Here is a 26,774-nt window from a genome sequence, read left to right as displayed (position 1 = left end):
GACTGGGGAGGACAGAACTGGAGACAACGCTCCAGGTGTGGCCTCTCCAACACTGAGTTAAAGAGGAAGGACAGCCTCCCTAGTAATCTGCTCACTGTGCCCCTTCTAACAGGATGCTGCAGATGTAGTTTGCTGCAAGGGGACCTTGCTGGCTTGTGTTCAGTTCCTGGTCTTCCATCTCTTTTTCTATAAAGCTGCTTTCCAAGCAGCTGTTTCCCAGCCCGTGCTTGTGCATGGGACTGTTCACCCCCAGATGCAGGAATTGGCATTACTCAGTGAACTGTTTGCATCATCTTCATTTCCAGACTTCATCACTTTGCTTGCATTTTTAGTAGTAGTAATTTTTGTATTGTTCTGAGTGATGGATAAAGTCTGATTTTCAGGTTTTAGTTCTTTCAGCCCCATGAACTGTATTCTGTGAGTGATAAATCTTCCCAGTAGTTTGCTGTTCACAGAACAAAATCATTCAAACATCTTATTAACTGTTTCATTAAAACCTTTCGTTTATGCTACATCACAAAAATGTTTTGAATTTCGAATTATCATAGGCATTGGTGTTTTATGGTCTTCATGCTGAACTTCACCTGTCTTGTTTAAATGTTTTTCTTTCCTTTTGCTTTTAATTTCTCTCTTACCTGAGAGATTTCGTCTCCTGAGTTTGGGGTTCTTTTTGGCGTGGGTGTTTGGTTTTTGTTTTTTTTTTTTTTGTTACTGGCTATTTGAAAATCAACTCATAACTCATATGGCTCAATTGTTTTCACTGATGTAGTCACAGTTACCACTATTAAAGGTGAACTTTTAGAAAATTATTGAGAACTCAGTGCCTTGAATTCCAGTGACAGTCTGTTGCCTTAGTATTCTTTGAAAACCCCAAACAAAAACTTTAGGTGGTTAAATTTTAATTATACCTGTTAATGAGTTGGAGGAAGGATGAACCAAGCAGGAGCAAAGCTTCTGAGTCATGGAAAAAGTTTAAAAGTACTTTAAACTAGGGAAAATGTTAGCAATCTTTTTTGGGAGTCTGCAGTGTTCTATTTCTGTGGCTGTAGGTTGGAAACAGATTGGATGTCAGACTGATTGTCAGCGTTTGTGTTAGTGGTTTTACATGTGGGTGGTTTCTCAAGTAGAGAACTTTGCATTTATTGTGAAAGCTAGTAAGGTAACTTTCCTATAGCTAGCTAGGAATTAGAATACAGAAGATGTAATTAATGTGTAACAAGAATTTGGAAACCTTCTCTTTCAAAGAAAAAGGACTCCTATGAGACTATTAACAGTTGAGCCGACAAACTGAAAGTACAATGTTTGGTGTGCGTTGAAAGGATTTGATATGATAAGTTTTAAGTAGCTTCAGACTTTCTCTTTTCCTTCTGTTGCTTCTATCACAAAACAGACTAATTTCTGTGTGCTTAAATAAACATTACTGAATTAATATATGCATTTTTACACCCATATCTATAGCAGTGTATTATTTTAGTTCATTATATACTGTATCTTACTGATCTGCCCTGTCATCACACTTTGGAATATTACTCAAAAATCTGAGTTCTGGCTCACTAGAACATGTTAAGCACATTATTTACCACCTCACAAAAAATAGAATCGAAATGGCTCTTTTACGTTAGACAGTTAAGACCTCTGAGCAGTTCTGTAAATTCTGGTACCAGGAAAACAGTCCAGTGTTTCCAAGATATATAATCTATGTGGTACAGATCCCTTGTGGTGCATTATTCCTTCCATCCTTACTGCTTCATTTTTGTCATCTGAAACCCTTTTCCCACACGCAGAACAGCAACTTGTTAAACGCCTGTACATCATATGTAGTCATACTAAGAGATGTGTGACAGGTACCAGCCACCACCATTCCCCTCTGCCTTAGTGCCAGAAACTCCTTGATACCATGCAGCAAAAGGGAAGAATGACAGGTGTTCTGCGTTAACAATATGGAATTATTCTGATTTGTTCTGTATGTTGAATCTCTCCTGTTACTTGGTTATGTAAATCATACAGCATAATTTATATTTGTTTACCTACAAATACACTTTTAAACCAGTGTGGCTTTGCAGGTATATGTTTATTTGGTTACAGATTTTTTGTTTTGTTTAATCTATGTAAGTTCAAGAAGAAAATCAAATCATAGTTAATTATGTAGGTTTATACTACATTCATGCATGTGGCTTGGTTTGTTAAATTGGTACACAGATCAGCACAATAGGAGGAAGACATGAGGTGGAGCTGCTTATTCTGTGACATTTTGAGTGCTTGGTATGCCTAGCTGCTCCAGAGCAAATTAAGAAAGGTTACTATGAGAAAGATTAGAGGGCTATACTGAGAATAGTTGCCAGAATGAAAGATCAAAAAATTAGGGAGAAGTGGAAAATTTCAAGTAGTATAAAAATGTTTGTGGCTTGGTAGATGCAGTAATGTTTAACAGCAGCATTTTAGGGTTAATGCTGAGGAAAAAAGTATACTAAAAAACCAAGAAAGAGAGGCAGTGTCCTGATTAAGGCAAGAGGTAAGTACGGTGTAGCCTGCATTTTAACAGGTCAAAGAATAAATTTTGGTGATGATTAAAAAATGCCCTTTTTTAATTATTTTTTCATTTTTGAGACCACTCAGTATAATTTTTACAGTTTGTCTGGAAAATAAGAAAATATGTTGTTTATTTGTATGGTGAAGGTTTATATGCATTTATAAAGGAAGAGTGCTGAGAAAATCTTTTGAAAGACATTATATGTCTTACTGCATTAAATAATTTCCTTTTTACTTCTGGCTTTTCTATAGGCTCGTTGTGTTCTATAGCATGATTAATTCAGATAAGCATTAAAGGTGTGCAAATATTTTTGTCTAACTAGTATGAAAACGAGCTTTTCTATTTTCTTTGGGTCTTGTTTTTGTTGATGATCCTGTGAGGAAAAATTCTCTCAGGTATATCCAGTTCTGCATGAATTCAGATTGCTCATCAGTTAATATATAATGAAACGAATCTACTACGCATAATAAAGCTAGAACAGCAAAAACACAGTTGAAATCGAGAGAAATACAGAGACGGGGAAAATATGATCTAATAAATCCTGCATGAAAACATCTAAATACTTCATTTTACTTGTGTAAAGCTTTTGTTCTGCGATGAAATACGTAAAATATATAGCATTTCATATGTCTAGAATATGAACAATCTGATGACACCATCATTCTGAAGTTCATGCATGTTTTTAAAATGATTTAGTGTTCTCCTGTAGTTCTCAATTTTATCCAGATGCCTTATTCAGTCACACCAAAAGCACATTACTGAACATTTTATTTATCATTGTATAAGGCTTAATTCACTTGCAAGTTAGAACTGCACTATTTTCAGTTGAGCTGCATTTCACACCTGTGTGGGTAAAGATGAAGACTGAGGTGGTTTTGTGTTTCGGTCTAAGACTTCTAGGGATGTTTTTTCTTCAAATAGGCTTGACAAAACAGAGTAGTAGGTTCTAGCACAAATCCTGCACACTACATGCGCTTAATACTTAACTTTTCCTTATCAACTGGATTACTGATATTAGCATATCCACTGCTCTGATCTATTGATCTCTGGGGAATTTGCTTCTTAGTTTTATTCATGTAAGAAAAATCTGAGAATAACCCCCAAAATCGTAAGAAGTTTGTAATTTATGTGTAGAGGAGTCAGTTATTTTGCTTCAGAGAAACTTGCTTGGTGTGCCTGGGACAGAGGAATTGAAAGAATGAAGGAAGGTTTTCCTTCAAAATTTACTTTTGTTGACATAAGGAGTTCTTTCAAGAATTCAGTAGGTAGGACACTCGGATGATGTGGCAATGTGTGGGTACTGGCTTGTGAAGAATGTGCCAGGTTTCCAATCAGTTTCTGCCTTTTAATCATAGAATAGTTAGTATTGGAAAGGACCTTAAGATCTTCTTCCTCCAACCCCCTTGCCGTGGGCAGGGGCACCTCGCACTAAACCATCTCACCGAAGACTCTGTCCAACCTGGCCTTTAACACTGCCAGGAATGGAGCATTTATCATTTCTTTAGGCAACCTGTTCCAGTGCGCGAAGCACTCTCAGTAAAGAACTTCTTTCTTATATCTATCCTGAACTTCCCCTGTTTAAGTTTAAACCCATTACCTCTTGTCCTATCTCCAGCCCCTCTCCAGCATCCTTGTAGGCCCCCTTCAGATATTGGAAGACTGCTGTGAGGTCTCCACACAGCTTCTCTTCTCCAGGCTGAATGTTTTCTTGACCAGGTTTACTTTGACCCAGTAAACCTGGTCAAAGCCCTGCTTGCATAATGGAAGTATTTTCTTCATAACTACTTGTTTGAAATAGGATGTGGGTTTTTCATAATTTCAGAGCTTATGACTGATTACTGGTTTTGGCGTTGAAATTGCAAGGGCCCAGCATTTCAGTGGAAGAAGAAATTATCTTCAGGTGTATTTTCTACTGTGTTAAAACCTTGCAGTGCTTTAAGCTGGAAGCAAGGGGTAAGATTACATATTTAAATTAAACATACCGCATCATTGAGATAATTTGTAACTGGAGATAACTGCCATATTTTACTTAGGATTTTCTTGCAGAATGATCAAAAACTGTCATTGACAAACCTATTTCCCTCTAATGAACCTGAATACAAGTACCAGTAGCACAGTGGTTCCACGAGCAAAAGATTCTACTATGTTATCACCTTTGAATGAACTTGTAGTACTGCACACACTTGAGATACAGCCAGGTGACTGCCCATTTGTTGCTCTCAGCTGGGCTAAAGTGGGTTTGCCTGTTACTTTATATACCTTCAGGTACCTCCCTGAAAAGGAAATGATCAAGTGTTATTTTTTTAATTCCTCTATAATGAGTTGCTTAAAAACAACTTTTAGGCAGTTATAAATGATGGATTTTGCACTCCCTCCACCTCCTTGTGTCTCTCCAGATTCACAGTAAATTAGGTAGCTTAAAAAAAGTGTAACTTCTATGTGCTATTGAGTTCGTATTTCATATTTTTGTTTTCATCCACATAATCACTACCGAGAGTTAGAAGGCCTAGCTTTTAGTAACATAATGCATGAATCAATATTTCATACCTTACTTTTGGAAAGAAACTACCATTTTATATTTCAAAATTCACCTTCACAATGAAGGCAGCGTAACTTGCTTCACACAGACAAGCTACCATTTAGAGATTTGGCAGGGTTTTGTTTTGTCTTTTCCAGCCTCTTATGTATTAATATCAAATCATCAAATCAAATCTTAGTCCATGTAACTTGCTGCTGTATTGTTTAACTGAATGTTATTTCATACCCTCTGCAAGGTTTTTTTAAGATTCTAACACTTCCCAATAGGAATCTATTACTGGAAGATGGCCATTTGGGATTTGGTGTGCAAAACCAACTCACATTGCCAGCACTGACATGTTACTTAGCTTGAATCTTTTTTTTTTTTTTTTATTTCAGTCTCTTTGTATGTCAGGAAAAAAAAAAATGCTGTAGCATGTTATGAAATACTGTGCCACGTGCACATAAAACATATCATAGTTGGCATATTTGTAATTTGGTTGTAAGTATGAAAATCCTATTAGGAATTTGTATATCACATTAGCAAAACAGTATCCATCCTGTACTATATTATTTTGGTAACATGACAGCTAGATTTGAAATGGAATCCAAAGGTCATAGTTGGCATCATATTGAGAATTACTTGATCACATTTTCCTTCCTGACACTGACCTCATCTCTTTCTAGCCCTAACTACAAGTGTACGCATTGCAACGGGTGTGGCAACCCTCTAAAATGTTTGTGTGATTTCATTTTTTAAACCTACAGGGAAGAAACTGATTTTCAGACTTGCATACCACCTTTTTTGTGGGGGTGGCACTAAAGTATTCAAGCATTTGATTATTTAGGATGAGTAAATTCATTATATGAAATGTATCTGTAATTTTGATTCTTCAGAGTGTATCTCACAATTGTTGAAATTATATTAGCAAACACTAAATTTACAATAACAACAGATAAAGACAACAATAAATTACAGTGGTCATCCCTCACAAAAGCCCAGTATTCTCTGCACAGCAAACTTGTGGTTGTACACTTACTTCCACTAAGTTACATAACCATGTTCTATGTAACAATAAAGCAACATAAAAATAATGTGTAAGGTTCAAGACTGTTGAGCATTTGAATCTTTGTTGTGCTGAAAACCAGAAATTCCTAAATTTAAACAGAGCTGCTGGTTTTCTCCAAGATTCAGAAGGAAGAAGTTCTCTACTGTGAGGGTGGGGAGGCACTGGAATGGGTTGCCCAAAGAAGTGGTAAATGCTCCATCCCTGGCAGTGTTCAAGGCCAGGTTGGACAGAACCTTGGGCAACATGCCTAGTGTGAGGTGTCCCTGCCCATGGCAGGGGGGTTGGAACTAGATGATCTTAAGATGCTTTCCAACCCAAACCATTCTATGATTCTGTGTCCTGCTAGCCATATTTCTAATATTAGTATTAAGCTTGATTGCTAATTTCATGAGCCCTTCGTTGGTAATTTCAGGAGTATTTAGAAGATTCTGAATTACAGAATTTTATTCATGAACTCAAATATTTAAAATTTGATCTAGTAAAATGCACCACCTGCTGAGTTGTGAGCGATTAAGTGTTAATGAATTTATTTTTATTTTCTAGTTTTTAATTTTTATGAATATGATATATTTATAATAGAATGCATTTATTATGTTACTCTATATATGCATGTTAGAAATGAAATTATTAAGTCATCCTTCATGACGACATCTTTTTAGTTTTTGCCTAATTTAAGCTTTCATTTAGAGAAATAAATTTTCTGTTTGGTACTGTTGTTCCCCTCCTCTGTAGGTCCCCTAGGTGTTTTCTCGATTTGGAATGGTTCTGAACTTCTGTTGAGTTTCAGATCCATTGAAGAGCCATCCTTCTGTTGTGGCTTAGAGCATCATACAGAGATAGGGAAGCACTACCCTGGGACTGTCACTCCCCTTTTGTAATTATTACGAGTCCAGGCTAACCCTTGGGTTGTGGAACAGATTTTAGAAGTAGATAGAACTTCTCAGGAGAGGGGATACGTGAGAAGTGAAAGAAAGCCATTCTACACTTCCCGCCAACAGAGGATCATAATTTGAAGTTTCCTTACAGTCATTGCTAGCAGACTAAGAAAACAGAAGTGAATCACAAAGTATATTGACAATGCTGCAGGATGTTTATGTAATGAATAATAATAATATATATGTGTATGTATGTATCTCCCAGGATTATTTTTTTAATATATATATAAAAATATATTGTGTATAGATGTGTGTGTATATATATATGCACACAAACCCAAAAGTGATTGACCTGGAATTTTATGGATTTCTAAATACTGTTAAGAGTGCCAGGGCTGTAGAACTTCTGGGAATAGTAATACAGAGGAAAATGAGTTCAGATCACTTTTTCGTTTAGTGTCATGTTTTAGAAAACACTGAGAGTCTTTTCTTTTTTGGTGCTCTGCAATAAGGGGATACATCATGCTTTCCCCAGTCTATCTGTCATGGTACCAAATGTACATTGGAAAAGAAATACTAAAGAGATTAAGAGATTGAAAAGAAAAAATAATTAAAAAAACAAACAAAAAAAAAAAACAACCCAACAAAAAACTATAAAGGATTATAACAACTGATATTATAGAAACTGGATATTAAGTTTCTCCTGTCTGATCCTTTTGGTTGATTTCCAAGTGAACAGAAATCTTGCATCATAAAGATTAAAGTTCAAGGCTTCTTACTTGGCAGCAAGGACTGTCAACAAGAAAGGCATTCATTATTAATAATGAAAAAAAGTCATATCATTTTTCATCTTATCCAGGGAGGAAAAGGACAAAGAGACATCTACACATTAAACTGTGTAGCTAACCCATTCTGTCCTCCGTAAGCCATAGTAATGAATGTGATGTATGCAGGCAGAGACAACGTACACTGCCAAAACATGTATATTTGTCATGCAATACAGCTTTCTGTTTGGTTATCCTAGTGAAAGGCAATATTTGTTTAAACAGGAAAATGAATGTATTTTCCAGCTGTGAATTCAGTGTCAGGTCACCCATTGTCAATGCATTTTGTCTCAGTTCCTGGGTATTTTCTTCATAATTGCATAGATAAAGTGTCATTTTTGCATTTGAGGTTAGTTAGATAATCAGAACGAGGAGTTCCTATACAGATTAGTTATTTCAGTTCTGGTTAAGTATCTGGGTTTGTAGTTAATGAATACAATTTGAATACCTGTAGTTGTGAACTACAGTAAGATTATATAAATAGATAAATAGACTTTTTTGTGGAGGAAAATACTGTAAATAGTATGTATACTAAAAAAAAGGCATCAGTATTTTTTTTTTCATCATAGCAGCTTTTGTTTAGTTATGTGTCAATTATCCAAAAAGGCTCCCAAGTATATATTTAGGGAAAACCATTCTTATGCTTCCCAGAAACATTTCTAGGAGATAAAATCAAAAGCAAGTTGTATATTGCAGGCTCCAAAATATACATTCCAGATCTTTTCAAATGAAATAAGAAAAAAAATACTTACACTTCTGGAAGGCAACTAAATATTATGTAGTTAACTTATTAAAGAAAAAATAATTGATAGTTATGGTATGTTACCACTGTTTCTGTACAGAATTTCTTAAGGGACACAACCATCAATGTTTAAAAAAAGAAAAATTTAACTCTTCTGAGGCAAAAAGCAAAACCTTCTAATGAAGTTAAAACTGAAGTACAGGAATAAGATGTTTAACTAATAATAATAATAATAAAAAAACCCCCAAACAACTATTAATACTCATTAATATTCAGCTTTATAATTCCTATAGGTAAGAATACAGGCTGTACAGGCAAAGAAAACTTACACAGAATACCAGTCAGTGGGGGTGTATATCTTCACATGTGAAGTTCATGTGATGTAACTGTAATGATGAATGAGAAGCTGTTTGGAGTGTAGGTGAAGGTCACGGGCCCAGTGGTGTCACAGAAGGAATAACAAGAATAGGTCCTCTGACTCTCAAAACCAGTTGAGTCTCATGAAATCCACTGTGTATTTTTGACTCAAGTGAGGTATAGTAAACATTGGCAAGGGGACAAGCAAGAGGTATCAGCCTTTGAGACCCATACCTGTACAGAACTGAGCTGGGGTAGTCCAGCTGTTTCTTTTTACATGAGTCAAATACTGAGGGATTTGCAACACGTTATTAGAGTGTGTCCAGAAATGTGAAGTTCAGCCCCAAGATTAACTGGAGAGATTTAGACTTTTTGAAATGAAATATTTCAGTTTATGCAATTGCTCTATACTTTCTTCTTAGGAAGCATGAAACAGTTGTTCAGTTATGTGAGAAAACAGCTAAAGAAATGCAATATTTGTGTTAGGGGGTTTTAATTAAAAAAGGAAAAGAATAATATTTGTAATATTTTTAGTGGTCTTTGATAGGTGGCCAGAGGAGGATGGGACTTTTTTCATGAACATGACTTTGGCCTTTTAAAATCAGTCTGAATACCTGCTCAAATTTGACTGAATAATGCCTATTAGCTAACTCTTAATGGTTAAGTCTCCGAATTTTGCCCCTTCTGAGCATCTCACCCATCCTGGTACAGCTCAGGCCTTGTGTGCAGGTCCTGTAAGAAGAGCTCACTCTTCCGCGCCCCATTCACAATCTCAAGGCATCTGACAGAACTGCATGCTGGACGTCCCCAGTGACTGAGTCCTCTGGCCTGCAAGCGCATTTGTGTAAGGGATTTTTGGGCGAGGCTGAAGCAGGGCACTGGAGCGCAGAAGAGCATGTTGTCTCTTTGGTTCCCTCCTGCTGGCACTGAAGCTTTGTAGAGGACAGAAGTGTCTGATTTTGTTGGAGCAGGGATGAATGGTAGGCTAGAGAACAAAAAGAATGAACAAAGACAAGGAACCAAAGATTTCTTATTTTGTGATTTGATCATACCAGTGGGACATGCTATGTTATTTTGACTCTACATATTTTACATTGGCTGTGAGAGGGTCAAGGTATGTGTGGGAAAGATATGTGTAACAAAATAGCCAGGACGTATGAATTCACATGACGCAGATAAACTTCTTCATAGTCTTGAGTGTTTAGTTCACAGTCTTAGTAATCTATGTAATGTACTTTTGTCAGTATACTTTATATGGGAATGTGTCAGTATATAAAATCATTTAGGGGTGGGTATGTATGAAAAAAGTAAAAATAGTAAAACATTAAACTTCCTCCAGTGATTAGGACTAACCCTGTGTGTACAAGGCAATTTTGTTGATCAAATATTTGGGTTTAGCTTGAATGAAATAAATGAGATATAGAGCAAGCTCAGAATTGAGCAAAAACTTCTTTGTGTGTAATGTTTTTCAGTGACGGTAAATGCTAGGGAGGACCTTCTAACTCCAATCGGTTTTCCATGTAAAATATTAGCATTTGCAGTTTGCTTGTGATTTCAGGGGTGGGGCCTGGGTTTTCTTTATGTTAATATCATATGTCATTACAGAGGCCATATGGTGGGGTTTGGTTTATTGTTTTACCAGTTATTAATACATAGCTAGCAATGATTTTTCTTAAGCATTCTTTAAAAGCATTTCTGTACAGAACCTGATACTCATAAACAGGATTAAATGGGTGATGAATTATGCAGCATGGTTGTCTTGTTCCTTGACTAAGTCTATTTTATGGCAATTGAATTATTTTGGCAAGATTTAGAGAAATAAGATTGTTAAAGTTTGCTTCTTTCAGATGTGTTTCTTTCCATATTTCAGTCTTGAAAATCATGTTGACTTTTCAGCAATAGGTTCTGAAATATTTAAGTAAGAATGATGAGTAAGTGAAAGCACACCTTAATTTTGTGTTGAGACAAATGTTTTGAGGAATGGTGGTGTGGATCAGATGTAAATGATTATCCAGTCCTGGTACTGTCCCTTATGTTAATAATATTTTATTGCAGAATTTAATAAAATGGTAATTTTTTCATGTATTTTAATGTGAAAAGGATCACCAAGTCCTTGAGAAAAATGTTCCTGCTAACCTACCTGCATGCTGCAGGTGTTTTGTGTTCAGAGAGCCCAGGACTGTACGCACTGAGTGTTAAGACTTCTACCAGTTTCAGTTTGGCTCATAGTAAATGGAGGATGGAACAATATTACAGATGTTTTTACCATCTGTCTTGTAGTCTAGCTGCTGGGTTTAGTTAGTCTTGCTTGTATTTTTCTGCTGGTTTGGATTTTTTTAATTTTGTTTTTTAAATTTGTGGAATCTTGAAGTTGCCGTGTCTGGAGATGACTAGTGAGTCCTTGCATCCTATTTTGTTCTTAACTGTTCTGTATTCCAGCGGAGTTCAAATATTTAATAGTTTACTTTTTTATTGATATGTAAGATTCTTACACCTCAGCAATGTTTCTTAGCAGAATTAGGGAATGCAATTTTGGTACCAGTAAGATTAGCTTCTAGTAAAAATTCAAGTTCCAATGTTAAACCTGCATCTATTACACATATTATGTAGCTGATACAGTAATATATATGCTACATGTTAATAAGGGTTGAGGTTGTCTCTTGGAGAAGGAAGGTTACTATGTACACAGTGAGGTATGGTCTGTCTCGTTAGAGTTCCCTCTCAGGTAACTGGATGGCACTAAACACATGCAATTAGCTGTGAAACCTTTTGTGTGTAGGTCACCTGGCTTACTTGACTGAGACCTGACCTTAGCCCCTGAGAACTGTTTGGTGGCCTGGATGAACTTCACAGCTGGTCTCAATTAGTCTCCTGCAGCAGAGGTATCTTCATCACAATGGGCACCTGTGATGGTAGGCTCAGGAGGAAGGCCAAAGGTTTGCATAGGCATGCAGAATGATCTATGCAGTCATTCTGAGAGCCAGGCCTTACAGGTCAGAGCTGATGCAAATGCATGGAAGCAGTACAGCTTACATTATGCTGCACTGAGTTATAAGGAAGAAGAGGTATATTAGTATCTGATGTGGCCAATTTGGCAATTTTAATTTAGTTAATTTTAGATTTTAACTTTATCTCTGTAATAACGCACAAGATGTATACAGGATGGTGCTTTTTATTTTATGTGTGCGCTTTGTGGATATAGTAATATAACTTAAAGAAAAAGTGAGTTGCTTGTGAAGTCTTGGCTTTGTATTGCTTTGAAGGACCATTTCAAAAACATGTCTGTCCCCCATCCTTTCATTTAAATACAGTAATTGCTAATTAATAAGGTTATCTGAAAAGATTCTGCGTTGTTTGAGCAGAAATTGAACATGTGTTTTGGAGAACATCACTGGTCTACCGTCTCCCAGTTATTTGTATGGAAACATGTCTATGCTCTGCCAGAACCACAGAGAGGAAGGCAAATGCTTACTCATGCTAGCTTTAACTTAGCTGTCTGGCCTAGTAATAGTAACGTTACTGCTTCTGTGCTCTTGGGATGTAGATCTAGAGGCTTTCATAGCAGAGAAGTTTGTTTTGGTGGGTGAAGCTAGAAAACAATAGGTTAGAGATTTAAGTTAAGGCAAAATGTCTTCTCTGTGTATGTGAGCACTTAGATACTATACTGGTAAGCACTACAAGTCATAAGGCAGTAGTTTGTAAGCTTTCATATTGGTTTTGAGAAGGCATTTAGCACCCTATGTCAAGGCACTTCATAAATATGTGTTATCTAACCTCACAGATACATTCTCTAACTCTTCTAAAGCTTTTGAGTAGGTGAATTTCATCTACCATTCAGGTTTACAAAAAAGTATATTCAAATAAAAGCAGTTAGAATCATGGAATCATAGAATCAACTAGGCTGGAAAAGACCTTTAAGATCAGAAAGTCCGATCAGACCTCATAGCAGCCTTCCAGTATCTGAAGGAGGTCTACAAGGATGCTGGAGAGGGACTCTTCATTAGGGACTGTAGTGATAGGACAACGGGGAGTGGCTTCAAACTTACACTGGGGAAGTTTAGGTTAGATAAAAGGAAGAAGTTCTTCACTGTGAGGGTGGTGAGGCACTGGAATGGGTTGCCCAAGGAAGTTGTGAATGCTCCATCCCTGGCAGTGTTCAAGGCCAAGTTGGACAGAGTCTTGGGTGACATGGTTTAGTGCGAGGTGTCCCTGCCCATGGCAGGGGGGTTGGAACTAGATAATCTTAAGGTCCTTTCCAACCCTAACTATTCTATGATCTGAGTGTCAAGTAAAAAGGGAAAATGTGAACTGGTCTATCTGAGATGTTGTTACTCAAGCCTTTTTAAGACTGACATAAGCATAGTTAGAATGAACAAGCTTTAATGTATTTTTTCTTTTTATTGGTAAGGATATTTGTCTCTATCAAGACTGGAAGATTCTTGGGAGTAAGAGGGAAGTTGGACAATGTGCAAGTACTGCTTGTTTCTTTTGGTCATGCTTAAGAGCAGATGTAGAACACCTGCTTCTCTCAAGTGTGTCCAGTATTTCTGATACATTGAGCGTGACTTTTTGTACATTATGTTGTGCATGTGCAACAATATGTTATGTTTTGAGCTATCTTATTGGGAAATGTTCATGATTCAAAGGACATAAAGGAGGTGAGGGTCCTATCCAAAGTGTAAGGTTGTTTGATGCATGAGTAGAGCATACAAGAGTCTGGTTATAGATACGTGAGAGAGAATATTGAGAGGGGTCTTAGAGAAAGTAAGGAGTGTGAGGTAATACATAAGTGAATGTTCAACAGGAGTAGATTTTAATGGCAAGTCTTGAATGGTCTGAATCCCAGGGGATGAGGAACTTTTGTAGAAGGCAAAAGAAGTGGTGATAGTGCCAAAAAGCAGCAGAGGGAAAAAGAAGAGTGAATTCAGTGTTACCGGTGTGGATTTCATTGAGTAAAAGATGATCAGAGAGGAAGGAATTGCAGGTAGGAGAGGTGAAGGATGGCCACCATAGCAAAAGAGTTGGTTAGTGTTGATGAAAGCAAACAACTTCTGGAGAATATTGTAGAAGAATTTGCAGACTCTAGTTATTAGCTGAGGAAAAGGAAGACTTAGAGGTGTTGAATGTGACACCTTATCAATTGAAGAAGGAAAAGATAAAAAAAAAATTACCAATTAGAGAGTGAGAAGAGGAGGGAGCTGATGGTGGACTTATGAACAGTCCTGATAGAGGTTACACTAATGAAGCGATTGGAAAGTAGTGTAGAGTGTATGGGATCCCTGAAGGATTCAGGGGGAAAAATGGTTAGAAAAAACCCAACCGCCTCTTTCAAAAACAGCGGATAGAATAAACTGGGGGAAAAAAAGAGACACGATATTGACTCTGTATATAAAATTGGACTTTCTCACACAGTACTTTTCTCCCTATTTCAAGGCTTAATGAGCATGCCTATACAGGCAGCTTTGTATCAATTCTGTATGCAGAATTATGTTAAAGCATGTAATTCTGCAGGGGTTATATAAAGCCAAAATTCTTTAGTTAAACGACAACAACCACCAACCCTTCTCATAGATTCTGGCATAGAAGCGAAGTTGGGTCATGGCATCTGATGTCTTTCCAATAGAATGGTATTTTGGAGAATGTATACTTTGCTAATTTGGAAAGTTTTGGTGATACTTTCGTAAGAACTGAAGCTCAAATCTACAAAACCCTCTATTTTAATTCTCCTGACCTGCATCTTTATCTCTTTGGATGAAGTTGGGTGTTTAACTAGAACCCTTCAAGCATGACTGTAACAATTTTAAGATGTTTTAGTTGAAAGTCAGATTGAAAGCCACAAGAAAGAATTTGAGATGAAGGCCTTCATTTTGGAGAGTTATTGAGCTAAATTTAAAACTTACTTAGTCTATCTTCTGGGGTAGTGTCAAAATTATGAGGAATATTTTGTGGCTTACTGATAGATGATAAATGGAGTTCTCAAGGGAGCTGTAGAGTATTGTTCATTGCACTGGAGGGATAATATACAGGGAATGGGCAGGCTGTAATCTGTAAGCAACAGACAGGGAAGTGGAGGCTTACAGATTCAGCTGCAGTTAATGGAGGATTTGTTGGTTTGATACATGAGTGTGTTAATACTTAGCTGTTATACATTAAAATATGCTGCTGCATTGTGGAGTAAGTCTGGTGGATTTAGATTCAAGCAGAATATATGAGAGAGATCCAGCTGTAGACAAAATAATAAAAGAAGTGGTTTCATTGTGGAAGGAAACTGCGCTGATATCCAGTTAATTCCTACAGAGAAAAAAATACCTTTGCATGACAGTATAATTAATCTATCATTTATTCTCCTTCTGAGATTTGACATTCTTTTAACTTTTATGAGAGATTATTAATCTTTCACAAAACCCTGAAACTTCATCAAGATGTGTTTGTGCTGCCATACTATGTATACTTACGATTTCATTTGGTGGTAGGTTGGGGTTTTTTATTACTATCACATGAAAACAAGCTTTAAAGTCATGTACTCCTGCTGCTTATTTTGCACTCCAAGTTGAATTCTTTCCTTGTGATTTCATAACAGCAGCAAAGTGTGAGATGTGGTGGCGCAAATCAAGAAGCAAAAAAATCAGGTCAGACTTTTCTTGTGACTTTTGTCTATATAAAATAAGAAAACAGAATTGTGTATAAAGACAAACTTGGGTGGAAAATACGTAGTATGTCCTTACTACTCAGATGTTCTTTCTCCTCTCTGACCTTAAACAGCCCACAGCAGGCAGAGGTAGGCTTCCTCACTTTATATAAAGCTGTAGACTTTTTTTTCTGAGTAGCTTGTAGCCCTCCCATCCTACATACTTAAGCTTTCAGCTACTTAACAAGTTGGAAGTGATTTTCTGTGACTAATACTCATGAATTGGTTTTTTTGTTTGTTGGTTTTTTTGGGTTGTGTTGTGGGGTTTTTTTTAATTCTGATTTTTTTACTTTATTTCTGAGTTCATTTTCTAAGGGTCATAGTTATGTCTTTTCATCTGGAATTTTGGAAAGAATATTATAGGGCAACACTACATATGACACACTGATGTCTTCTTGCTAACATTGCAATATTAAGAATAACCTAGATGATAATTATTAGAGCTGGACACTCCTGTCAAAGGGATTCTTTTGTGAAACAGGCTTGTACCAGTGTGACAGCTTTAAAGAATCTCTGTACTTTTCTGACAGAGTTTGTTTCGCGTTATGACAGCAGTGCATGGTGGGTGAGAGCACCCTCTGCTCTCCAAATGCAGTGTTGAAGTGTTCATTCTACCTTCATGCTAGGTGAGGTAGGAGTGAGGTTTACAAAAGCTTTTGCCGCACCAGTTTGTTTCACCTTCTTGGTTCTGTCTGTTTCCCTGCTTCTTGAGTCTGTACTATGAAGGTAGCAATTTAGATAAAGCTTTTTAAAATTTCTTTTATTTTGTTAATTGCACATCATCTTAAACTTTCCAAAATCAGGGCTGCTGCACTCACTGCTTCCTGTTCAGCTTGGTGCTGTCCTTCCTCAGTCCTGACAATGATGCTTGTGCTATTGGGTGACGAGTGCTTTCTGAAAGCTTTTGCTACTTCAGTCATCAGCCATACCGTCTTTCCAGTTGTCTGGCAAATAAGTCATTTGTGCCAATGCTAGCTTAAAAAGCGGATGGCAACATGTAGATGGAAGCAGGCAAGGGTGATCCCAAATTAATTTAAGGTGCTTTGGAACCTCATCCTGTGCCTTCAGTGCACTGTTGTGGCTAGGCATAGTCGTATGCTTTTGGGACACAAATGTCCTGATAAAATACTTTTTTCTATCCTTTATCTGCTATACAAATGGGGTAGCAGATTCAGTGACACCCGCAAAACTCGGGCACAGCTCGGTGTGTGTGAGCAGCTGGTTTAAGCGAGGGTTGGCATAACCTGCGTCTCCACTAGATGGAGTTCCTGGTATAGCAGTGCCGGCAGCGCCGGGACGGACAGCCCTCCGAGCGGAGCCGCGCTCGGGCTGAGCGGGGAAAGAGGGGTCGTAGGCTTGGCTGCTGACCTTGCATTCTACTGTGAAACATCACCCGTGAATCTGGAGAGTTTTTAAGACACGCACTGATATAAACTGATACAAAATCGAATCAGGATCGGATTGTTAGGCCTGTCTTCTTTCCGTCCTTTCCTCCCCCTGCTCCCCCTACCTCTTGCTGTAGAAACAGAATGTGTAAATACTGTAGGCCCGGAAAATAAGATCTGGCAAGGAACATACATCTTCTGTTTGGAAGTGTCTCTAAGGTTTTAAGATCTGAACTTTTAATTTTCATTTATTTTGTTATGTTCCCCGCCCTGAACACATTGGTGGGAATAAAGGCTCTTGGTTTCTGATGTTGTAAAAAGTCTAGATAGTTAATGCTGAGTGCTTATGAAATATGTATTAAGTGGTGCTGAAGAGGTTAATTGTGCTACGGAGTCTTTGTAGACATTGGGTATGAAATACTGGAGGAGTCAATGGACGTAACACAGTGCATAATAGAAACAAAATTAGTGATTTTTACTTGCCTGAGGTAAGCACGAGCCTCTGGAATGTCTTGATCTTTATGCAAAGACCTAGTACAGAAAAGCAATCCTAACAGAAACCTTAAATTAGAAATAGAGATTTTCATGAGCAGAAAATATCACTGGAAGGATGAGATGTCACCCATTAATTGAATAGAGAGAAACCCTTTTATTTATTCTTGTAGATAAAACGAAATATTTTAAAAGATCAGTGATATTTCCCTAGTTTATTTTAACAAATTGTAACACACATGTAGAAAAGCAGAATACTGTGTGGCATAACAGCAAAGATATTAGCGCTTGCTAGCGATTTGTCAAAATATGTTAATGAAGCGTTCTATTTTTAAGCTTGTAATATGTTGCTTTTCCTAGCTTGAAGTTCTGTGAGCTATTTTTCCATGTGGTGGTAGAAAAGGAGTGCTTAGAGAGAGGACTGCACTACTATTAGTTTCTGTACCACTTGCCTGAATTATTTTTATACCACATCAGCCATTTTGTAAAGTAGAAAAGATACATACATTCTTTACATGGATAATTTAATATGTCATTGTGGTGGGGTTTTCTAAATGCTTGATGTCTAGAGTCATACAATCTTTATAATAGTGCCTGCTTTCTATATGTGTAAACTTGTTAGCGTAGGGATCTAAGACAAGTTTGAAGTGTAGAATGGTGTGGGGTATTGCAGGTGATCTCTTTCAGATCTTTTTTGATGCAAAAGTTTTAAGTGATTAGGCAATCTGCTGTGATAATTCTAATGGTTAACTTTTGGGTTGAATGCTTGTAAATGTGAAATTTGAACTTAAGTTTTGAGAAGTAGAAGTTGGCTATGACACATAATTTAAATGGAACATGTTATACTAAATGCATTGTAAATGATGAGTGTTTCTGTATTTGTATATCAGCTATGAGAAATGCTGTTGGTTCTTTTTGCTTTGTTTCAGAGGTTCTTTGGTTTCATGGTTTTATTTGCATATTCCAGACTGTTCAGCGCTTTGCTGTTGGTATTTTTTAAATGGCAGTCTCACTGGATGTGGGGAGAGGGTGCGTATCTGCAAGTTCTCTGCCTGTGATGTGTACCATGACAATCCAAACAGGTTGGAAAACAAGTGTTGCCTCTCATGGTGGTATACTAGGCATTGCACATCAGGTGGATCTATTATTACTGTGGAAGAACTTTTTATTTCTCCATTTCTAATTGAACTCCCACAGAGGCTGGTTGGGGCTGTGTAGATCAGTAGCCTCCTTTTGTTTTGAAGGTTTGTGGTTGTTGCTAATAGATATTTAATTGATAATATCAGTAACTGAGTGTGGGACAACTGAGTTCAGTTACTGACCCAGCAGAGCAGCACTGGGGTAACTAGAAGGTGCTCATATGCTGTAGGTAGTGTGGGCTTTGCAGTTGCACACATTGAATTTTGTAGAATAAGGGAAAAATCAAGATGTTAATAATTTGGAGGTGAGATATTGATGGGTTATATGCTGTTTTGTGAAATTGCATAGTAGTTACAATGATACTGTCAGTGTGCATGAGGATAGAAGGTCAGATTATGTACGGTCATTCATGGATCTTTGGCAAACTTGTGGTGGTACTTACTGTATTTATAGCCATAAGTTAGAATGTGGTTATGATTAATGGGTCAGATTTGGTAGAAGAGTGTCTATAAATAAGGAAATGGCTTTAAAGAAGAGACATCGATTTTATTCTTATAAAAATAAATCTCATTTTGTTACCTTTTTTTCTTTTTCGATATAATGACAAGTTATCTTTGGATGGGTTGAAAACTGGTAATGACGTTGCCCTGTGTCTTTTGAAGTAGCATATATCAGGCTCAGGAGTTCTGCTTCTTTTTTAGGTCTTGTACACTATGAATTATGTATGTTTATCTATTGTTTCTCTGTGTAGAGACGATCTGGATAGTTAAAACATTGATGTTCTTGTTTTAATAATATGAATATACATTTGTAACAAATTAATAGTATTTTGGGTCATATTTTTTTCCTTTGAAAGGTGTGAAAATAAAGGATAAAAGACCAATGAGAAATTTACAATTAATATTAGCTCCATTTACACTACTAAATTCTCTTGAAGTAATTGTTCAACACACTGCTTTTAAGAATTTAATCTGTTTTATGGATGTCCTTTTAGCCATAAAATAGTGCAACAGACAGAAGAAACTTTGCTTGACCATCACCATGTTCCAGAACTTCACTTTGGGAAATTGGATAGATTTATATAGTTCAAACAGTTTGGCTGAAAGCATGTTGCCTTTGGATCTGACATAATATGGAACGAGTTGGTTATTTGCCTCCTTACATAACGTATTTGTTTTTCATTAAACATTTTGATAAGGTCTGATTAAAGTACCATGTATTATTTATGGTATTTCGTATGAAAATGAGCTGAAGGGAAAATTCTATCAGCTTAGGTCATTTGCAGAATAACAGCCTTTCTGTGCTAGGAAAAAAAAAAAAAGAATGAAGAAAAGCATGACATACTCCTGTCAGAACAGGAGACTGCTGAAGGCAGAGAGAAAGAATGAAAAAAGGAGAAAGGGCAGAGAGGCTTTGGTTCTCCTCCTTCTCTCTCTCTTTTGCTTTGTGGTGTGTGTGGGGTTTTATGTTGGTGGTTTATTTTTTGGGTTTGGGGTGGTTTGGGGTGTTTTTTGGGTTTTTTTCTCATACAGAACAGCACAGATCACTTTATCTGGGCTGTTCTAGTAAATCAGTCCATGATAAACTGAAAAAGCGTGGGTGCTTCTTAAGCTTACGGTCTCTGTATTGTAAGTTTGTGCATGATTGTTTTGGTGTTGATTGCCGAGTTGTAAATACATTGGGTTTGTTGTATTGACTGCTTTTGAAAAGAAACTTATGTAATAACTGATTCTGCTGGAAGATTGTCGGTTTTGCGTGAAGAAGACTTAGTGGATCTAAATCAGTCTCTGAAGCTTGTGTGGGTGCAGGTATGTGTGCGCACATGCACAATGAAAAGCAATATATTTTAATATAGCGCCTGAGTTGCAGTGACATGTTTTGTGTCTGTTTCCAGTGAAGGGGGGACTATTATTTGTTTTTAAGGGTAGATCTTAATATGAAACCAATTATGCTGTTGATGAAGTAGGCTTCTCTTGCATGTGGGTTATTTATTTATTGTTGTTAACATGAAACTGTTGATCTAAGGTGTGTTTTTTTGTGGGAGTCAGATATCCTAAGAAATAGGTAATCTTAAAATTTTCTGCAGTCTTTTTAAAAGGAACCCCTTCAAAAGCTCAGGTGGTGCTTTGAGGTTTGACCTTTCCTGGAGAATTAATATTTAATTCATTTGTCAAATTGTAATTAAAAATAGGGTTCTGTTATACTTGAGTTGTGTCTAAGGAGAAAAAAAACTCAAAAAAACCTGTAATATAGAATCTCAAGGACAAGCTGTAATATAAATTATTTGATTTGCAGGTCACATCCTACTTTATTACATAAAGACTAACTAGATCTACTAATGAATAATTATTACTCCATAAAATAAAGGGGGGGAAAGAAAAAGCCTGCAAGAGTGGAATACTAATTTGAGGTATCCCTCTCAAAGTAAAAAGTAAACATTAAATTCTGAAAATTGCAACTGTATTTTTTCCATGTAACCTGATAGGGCAGTTCTTTAGAATAAATTGACTAGCTGTCAAACACATTTGTAATTTCAGATGAGATGGGGTTTAGACTAATTTTAAGATCCAGTCTTTATCCAAGCCTGCTTCCCTCCCCCAAGTAAAGTAGATACAGTGTGCCACAGAATTTTGTTTTATTCCTAGTGTTTCTGCTGCAGTGGTTACACAGATATTTCGCAGTTTCACTGTAATGCTTTTATAGGCTTCTCTGGTGATGGTGAATGAAACATAGATACAAAATTAATGTGTATTTTAAAAAACTCATTTGCTGACAGCACTGTGTATTTGCTAGAATCCTCTTGACTGGCCAAGATTCTTTCACTTCCCCACTTTGTGTTTCATACTTTTGTTCTTGGAAGGGAAAAGCCCTTTTTATGTCAGGTGTGAGTCCTGGGAGGGGAAAAAAAAGTGCATGTGTGAGTGTGAACGTGTGCGTGCAGAATCATAACAGGCATTCAGTCCCAGCTGGGCAATGACACTAATTGCCCAGATCTCATGGATGCCTGTGATGCAGCGCGCTCACTTTCTCTCCTTCCCTATCCTCTCCAGGGATTTTTAAAATGCAGTATTTGAATTTTGGTGAGTGGTAAAGACCCTGCCCTAGGACCCATTTGACAAATGAGAAGCTGTGCAGCATCAGCACCAGCCGACTGAGCCTCACTGAGTCAATCTCTCTCTCTCTCTACTAGTCAGCAGCTACTGTTGTGAGACAAGCTTCAGCTCTCTGTCATTGAGGAAGTTCCATTTGCTCATCAATAGGCTGCAGGCTGTGTCTTCTTTTTCCCCTCTGTGTTAAGAATTCGTAGTTTAAATCTACCAAGTTGCCTTAGCTGACAAATGAATGTAGGGATCTAGCGCTGGGGAGAAAAAAGGAATTCAAGAAATACTATTTCTTACTTAAATAATCAAAAGGGAAAAAGCGTAGTGACAAGATAGAGCAAACGTGCTTGCATGCAAGCCCCCTCACTTGTTCTACGTAGACTTCAGAGCAACACCATGCAGCATCCCCTTACGGGTGCAACCTGCGTGGCACTGCCGAATGTGGGCATGTGTCCCCAGCTCTCCTGTGCCTTGACTTTTATGTACTTACAGCAGGTAAGTTTGCTTAACTTTTTCTTTTCCTATAGTGCCTGCTTTGTCAGCATCGTTTCGGGGATTTGTAATCTTGGAGATATGTATTTTGTTAATAGACTGTATAAATGTCTCCCACTGTGTGGAGTGACTGTTGTGCCTGCACTTAAGAATGGTGAGAGTGAGTAGAAAATATGTTTTAACAGAGCATAAAGCCCTTTGCATATCTTCTTTTTTTTCCCCTTCTTTTTTTAAATGACTTTATTGATGCTGCTTATAGATATTTAACACAGTACTTTGACTGCATTTCTCATGGATACTGTTGCAGAGTTTCAGCCATAAAGGACTGCTCTTTATTCACTTGCAGGCATAAATTATACTTCTAATGTAAATGTGCCCAATGGCAGTTTTGTTTAAGCCTTCTTTGAAGCCAGGAATTTTAAGTCTGTGTGAAACATGCTGCTGATTAAAATCAAGCTTATTTTTAGTTCACGAAAGAAAAAAGGAAAAAAAATTGATAAAGCTATATCTGTGCAGAAATAATACTTCTGTCACTGAAGTATATTGGAATGGGTTTAAAAAATGTTCTGATATCAAGCAAAATAATACCAATTTCTAGTCCATTTTTAAGATTTTATTTTTTTTTAATTCATATAATTTTTGCCTCAGGGGTTTGGGATTTTTTCTAAATATTTCCACCCCTCTCCTTCTCCAGTTATTTGTTATTTGGTACCCTCTCTCTGTTCTAACATGAAATAAATAACTGGACAATAACACATTCTTTTTTAAACTAGTATTTTGGAATCGTCAGTGTCTATTTTATAACTGAGTCAACCATTATAGAGAGTCATCTAGTAAGCATGTAGAGCCAAGACAGAAATATGTTAAAATGCAAAAAAGATTAATCCTGTTTATTCTGTTACTTTCTGCTGAAACTTCAGAGAACAAAATTCTTGTGCCTACTGTAGCAAATAGGGGCATTTCTTCCAACTTCCCCTACAATAGTTTATATGCATATTGACTTCCATGAATCAGTCTCTAACTTTATTTCTGTATTTACAAATGCCTGAATGATGTTTTACAGTATTTCTTTTTGTTCCTAAAGATGAGATAAAATAAAGTTAAGGCTTATTTTTGTTTCAGAATATTTGTTTTCTATTAATGCTGAAAGAATAGATCTCAAGTATTTGCAGAATATAAACCCTTCTGTAGCCTTTTTTTTTTCCTTCTCCTTCAGTAGTGTAGGATAAACCATTTCTGACTTGCAGCATGGGACTGCATAATAACAGATTCTTGTATACGCCCTAGATTATACATGTATGTGGGAGGGATTCGTATGTCTGCAATTAAAATTTGCATCAGATAAATATGATGTATTTAATATTTAAAGAAATTGCATGTCGTAACTAAAATGCATGCTCTTAGTAGTTTTGTGTTCTGGATATGTTTTAGAAATTACATTTGTAGATCAGTTTTAATGATCCAGTGTGACTTGTGCACTTACTGATAGTATACAAAATGTACTCCTGTGTTTTATTGGATTTGTTCATTTGAGTTTGGCAAACAGCAATTTGTTTGTTAAAGATTCAGCTTTTGGAAGGAAAAATGTGAATTAAGGTGAGAGGTCAACATGGCCACACAAGGAGCTGATAAAAGATAACTTAAAGATGAGATTAGGTGCTATAATAACCTTCCTGTATGAGGTATTGCAGTATCATTATGCAAACACATCTATAGTATAGCACTGCTTTAAGGTTTAAGAAACTGTGCAACCATAATGATTACTTTAAAATAGTGAATTCAATTCCATCTCTTCCATTTGAGAGAAAGATGAGAAGTGATTGCTAATGCACTTCACAAAGTGCTGTATCTAGCGGATAATTTTTAACTCTTTAAGTGGATTAACTGGCACACTGAGAGTATCTTTTTTTCTTTTTTTAAAGTGTTGGCTTTCTCGCCTGGTTAATCCTATTGTCAGTTTAGAATCATTCTGCCTCTGGTAATCACAATAATATTTAAAGTTAAAAAGTCATCTGAATTCCTGATGATAATTTTGGCAGGTTTAAGATTCTCTGCTTGTTGCTTCTCTTGATTGCTGGTTGGCATTTTAGATATTCTGGATTCCTAGAGAGTCAGATAATTTTCGTCTTAATTCAGATATGATTGATTATTTTGTGTATTTGGTTAAGTATTTCTTTAGCAACAATTTTACTTTATTTCAAAATTATTCAGGCAGAAAGATAGTACTGTGGTGACATCACCTCCAAAGCTAACGTAACACAGTTCTAGTTTTAAATAGGAAAGGCTAAGAAGTGGTTTACGTTTTCGAAAAACATTAATAAACTTTTACCATGCCAGTCTACTTGGGGTGGTTGGTTTGGGTTGTTTTTTCCTGTTTTTCCCATATCTGATAATTTCTAACAAACCTACAAAAAGATTTGTATGTTTAGGGCACATATCACTCTTTCATTGAAACTATAGATGTTATGAAGTTGTGTATTGATCTTAAATACTGGTAACTTTAGAGCTTTATCTGGCAACTTAATAACTAATGATTCCCCCCTGCCTGTGGACCCAGTGACCAGCAGTATAGAGACACTATGTGAACTTATCGAGAATTTTTTTCCTCTATAAATTGCACTTCAGATATGTCTGCTCCCTTGCACCTCAATTAAAATTAATTCAGACGTCCGTATTACAAGTGAGCTCTCAGGTTTTTAAACCTTACTGTTTAGAATCTATGAAAATATTTGTTCACTGGTTTTGTGTGTATCTGCTATATACCCTAGTATTCTGTCACATGTAACTTTTATAATTGGATAGGTCTTTTCTGAGAGACTATAAAAGACATCATGTTCTTCTCAACATGGGCAAATGAGTCTTCCTGACAATAAATATTTATGTAGCCACAATGATGGTGGTTTTCTGGGGAGCTGTAGTAATCATTTGGGAAAGTCCGTTTTTTGATAGTCACTTGGAATTGGCCATTATTTATTTGCTAAACTAACACTGCTTGGTCAGTTTGTTTAGTATAAATGGATAAATTGCTTTCTACAGCGTACCTACAGAAGTGCTCTACTACTTTGTTCAGTGTTAGAAACTTAAGTATTTGCTCTGATACCTGCCAGATTATGCATGTATATAATGTTTTAAGAGCTTAGTGAGGAACTGAATTTTTTTTTAAACCAGTTTGTGCATACAGGATGCTTTACCTAAAAACATTTAAAGCCTAAGTGTTGAAAATAAAGTTGAAAATAAATAAAGTTTAGAGGCCTAGTTCACATTATAAATGAACTGTTAATCAGATATTCACCTGAAAAAGACAACAGAAACTGAAGGATGCTTCCAAGGTAGTTAAGCTATTTGAAATGGTCTGAAATTATTTGGCTGTTCTCTTACTAAGATGCTTCTAACTTCAGAAATCCAGAAAGAGTTTTCAAACATTAGAACCGAAATTACTATATTGGTGGCAGCAACAAACTGAAGGAGGATATATGGTTTTGATCTGCAAGTTTTCACTGTATCATGATAAAGATGGGGACAATTGGGAAAAGATGCATTTGGATTAGAATTTTAACTAGTGTCAATATTTAAAGATACAGGAAAAGGGAACTTGGATTTGCAGTGCACCCTATCGTTTGGTAATATTCATGGTGTTAGCAACAGCTAAATACATCTATTTTCTCCTCCTTATTAGCACGCGTCGATGCAAGAAGTAATTTCTGACCACAAACTTAAATCAAATGCTAGCGGGAAGTAATTTTTGCAGCAGATTTTTGACCGCTTGTAAATTGGGGTTTAATGTGTATTAATGGAGGCTTAGTTCTGTAACTGGTGTTTCCCTGTGATAGATACTTGCCTGGACATAGAGTTATTTAGCTGTTGCTTTCTGAGTAAAGTAACAAAGTCAGCTGTGGTTTTGAAACGTCACATAATATTCCATGTCATTGTGTACAGTGCTGCTGTCATTATTTTAAAATTGGTAATTTTTTCTTTCTGTTTAATGATGATAGATGTGCTTTGTTTTAAATAGTGAAGTGGTTTGTACAAAGGGTAATTCTTCTTAAATGGAGCAATTGCTCATAGTGGACATTCACAGATCGAAAACAATTGAACTGAAACTTCAATATCAACCTTTTCTGTCTTTAACAAGAAAGTAGTTCACGGTATAGCTCTCATATCAATGGTGAAAAGAATTCTCCATGAAAACAAAACAAACCCCAACAAACTCTCCATCTCTGCCCCAGCTATTCCATTAGTGTTTACATGGTAAATTAGTGTAATTTTATTTGGGCCTTAAGCATTATGACTATAGAGAACAGATGAATTCTCCACTCCGTTACTTATGTCATGCTTCTGGATCTCATGATTTATAGGAGCCTGAAAGACTTTTTATCACATTCTTTCTTCATGGCTTAATTCAATGTTGATTTATTTGGTAGCCTTTTCAGTTGATGTAGTCAATAGCATCAATAATGGAATAAGGATTAGAACAGATTATCTTTGTGCTAAAGTTACGTAGAGAATTAGAATGGATGGACAGTTCCTGCCTACAGTTTACCCCTTTTATAGAGCACAAACA

General features: G+C 36.6%; 1 protein-coding gene across 38 annotated transcripts in view; it reads left to right on the top strand.

The window, feature by feature from the left end:
* RBFOX1 (RNA binding fox-1 homolog 1) overlaps positions 1–26,774 on the top strand; it is a 1,252,174-nt gene that overhangs the window by 954,518 nt on the left and 270,882 nt on the right. For 2 of the 38 annotated variants that reach the window (XM_030482305.1, XM_030482297.1), the window contains exon 1: positions 21,859–22,216. The exons of 35 other annotated variants lie outside the window; for them this stretch is intronic. In XM_030482305.1, coding sequence (XP_030338165.1) covers positions 22,073–22,216 — 144 coding nt within the window. In that variant the 5' untranslated portion in view covers positions 21,859–22,072. Of the gene's footprint in view, positions 1–21,858; positions 22,217–26,774 lie in introns of those variants that run through there. One more of the 38 variants, XM_030482304.1, reaches the window with a different exon arrangement.

The sequence above is a fragment of the Strigops habroptila genome, chromosome 4 (assembly GCF_004027225.2).
Source record: "Strigops habroptila isolate Jane chromosome 4, bStrHab1.2.pri, whole genome shotgun sequence".
NCBI lineage: Eukaryota > Metazoa > Chordata > Aves > Psittaciformes > Psittacidae > Strigops > Strigops habroptila.
The sequence above is the reverse complement of the archived record's forward strand: the minus strand, read 5'-3'. Positions and strand labels throughout refer to the sequence as shown.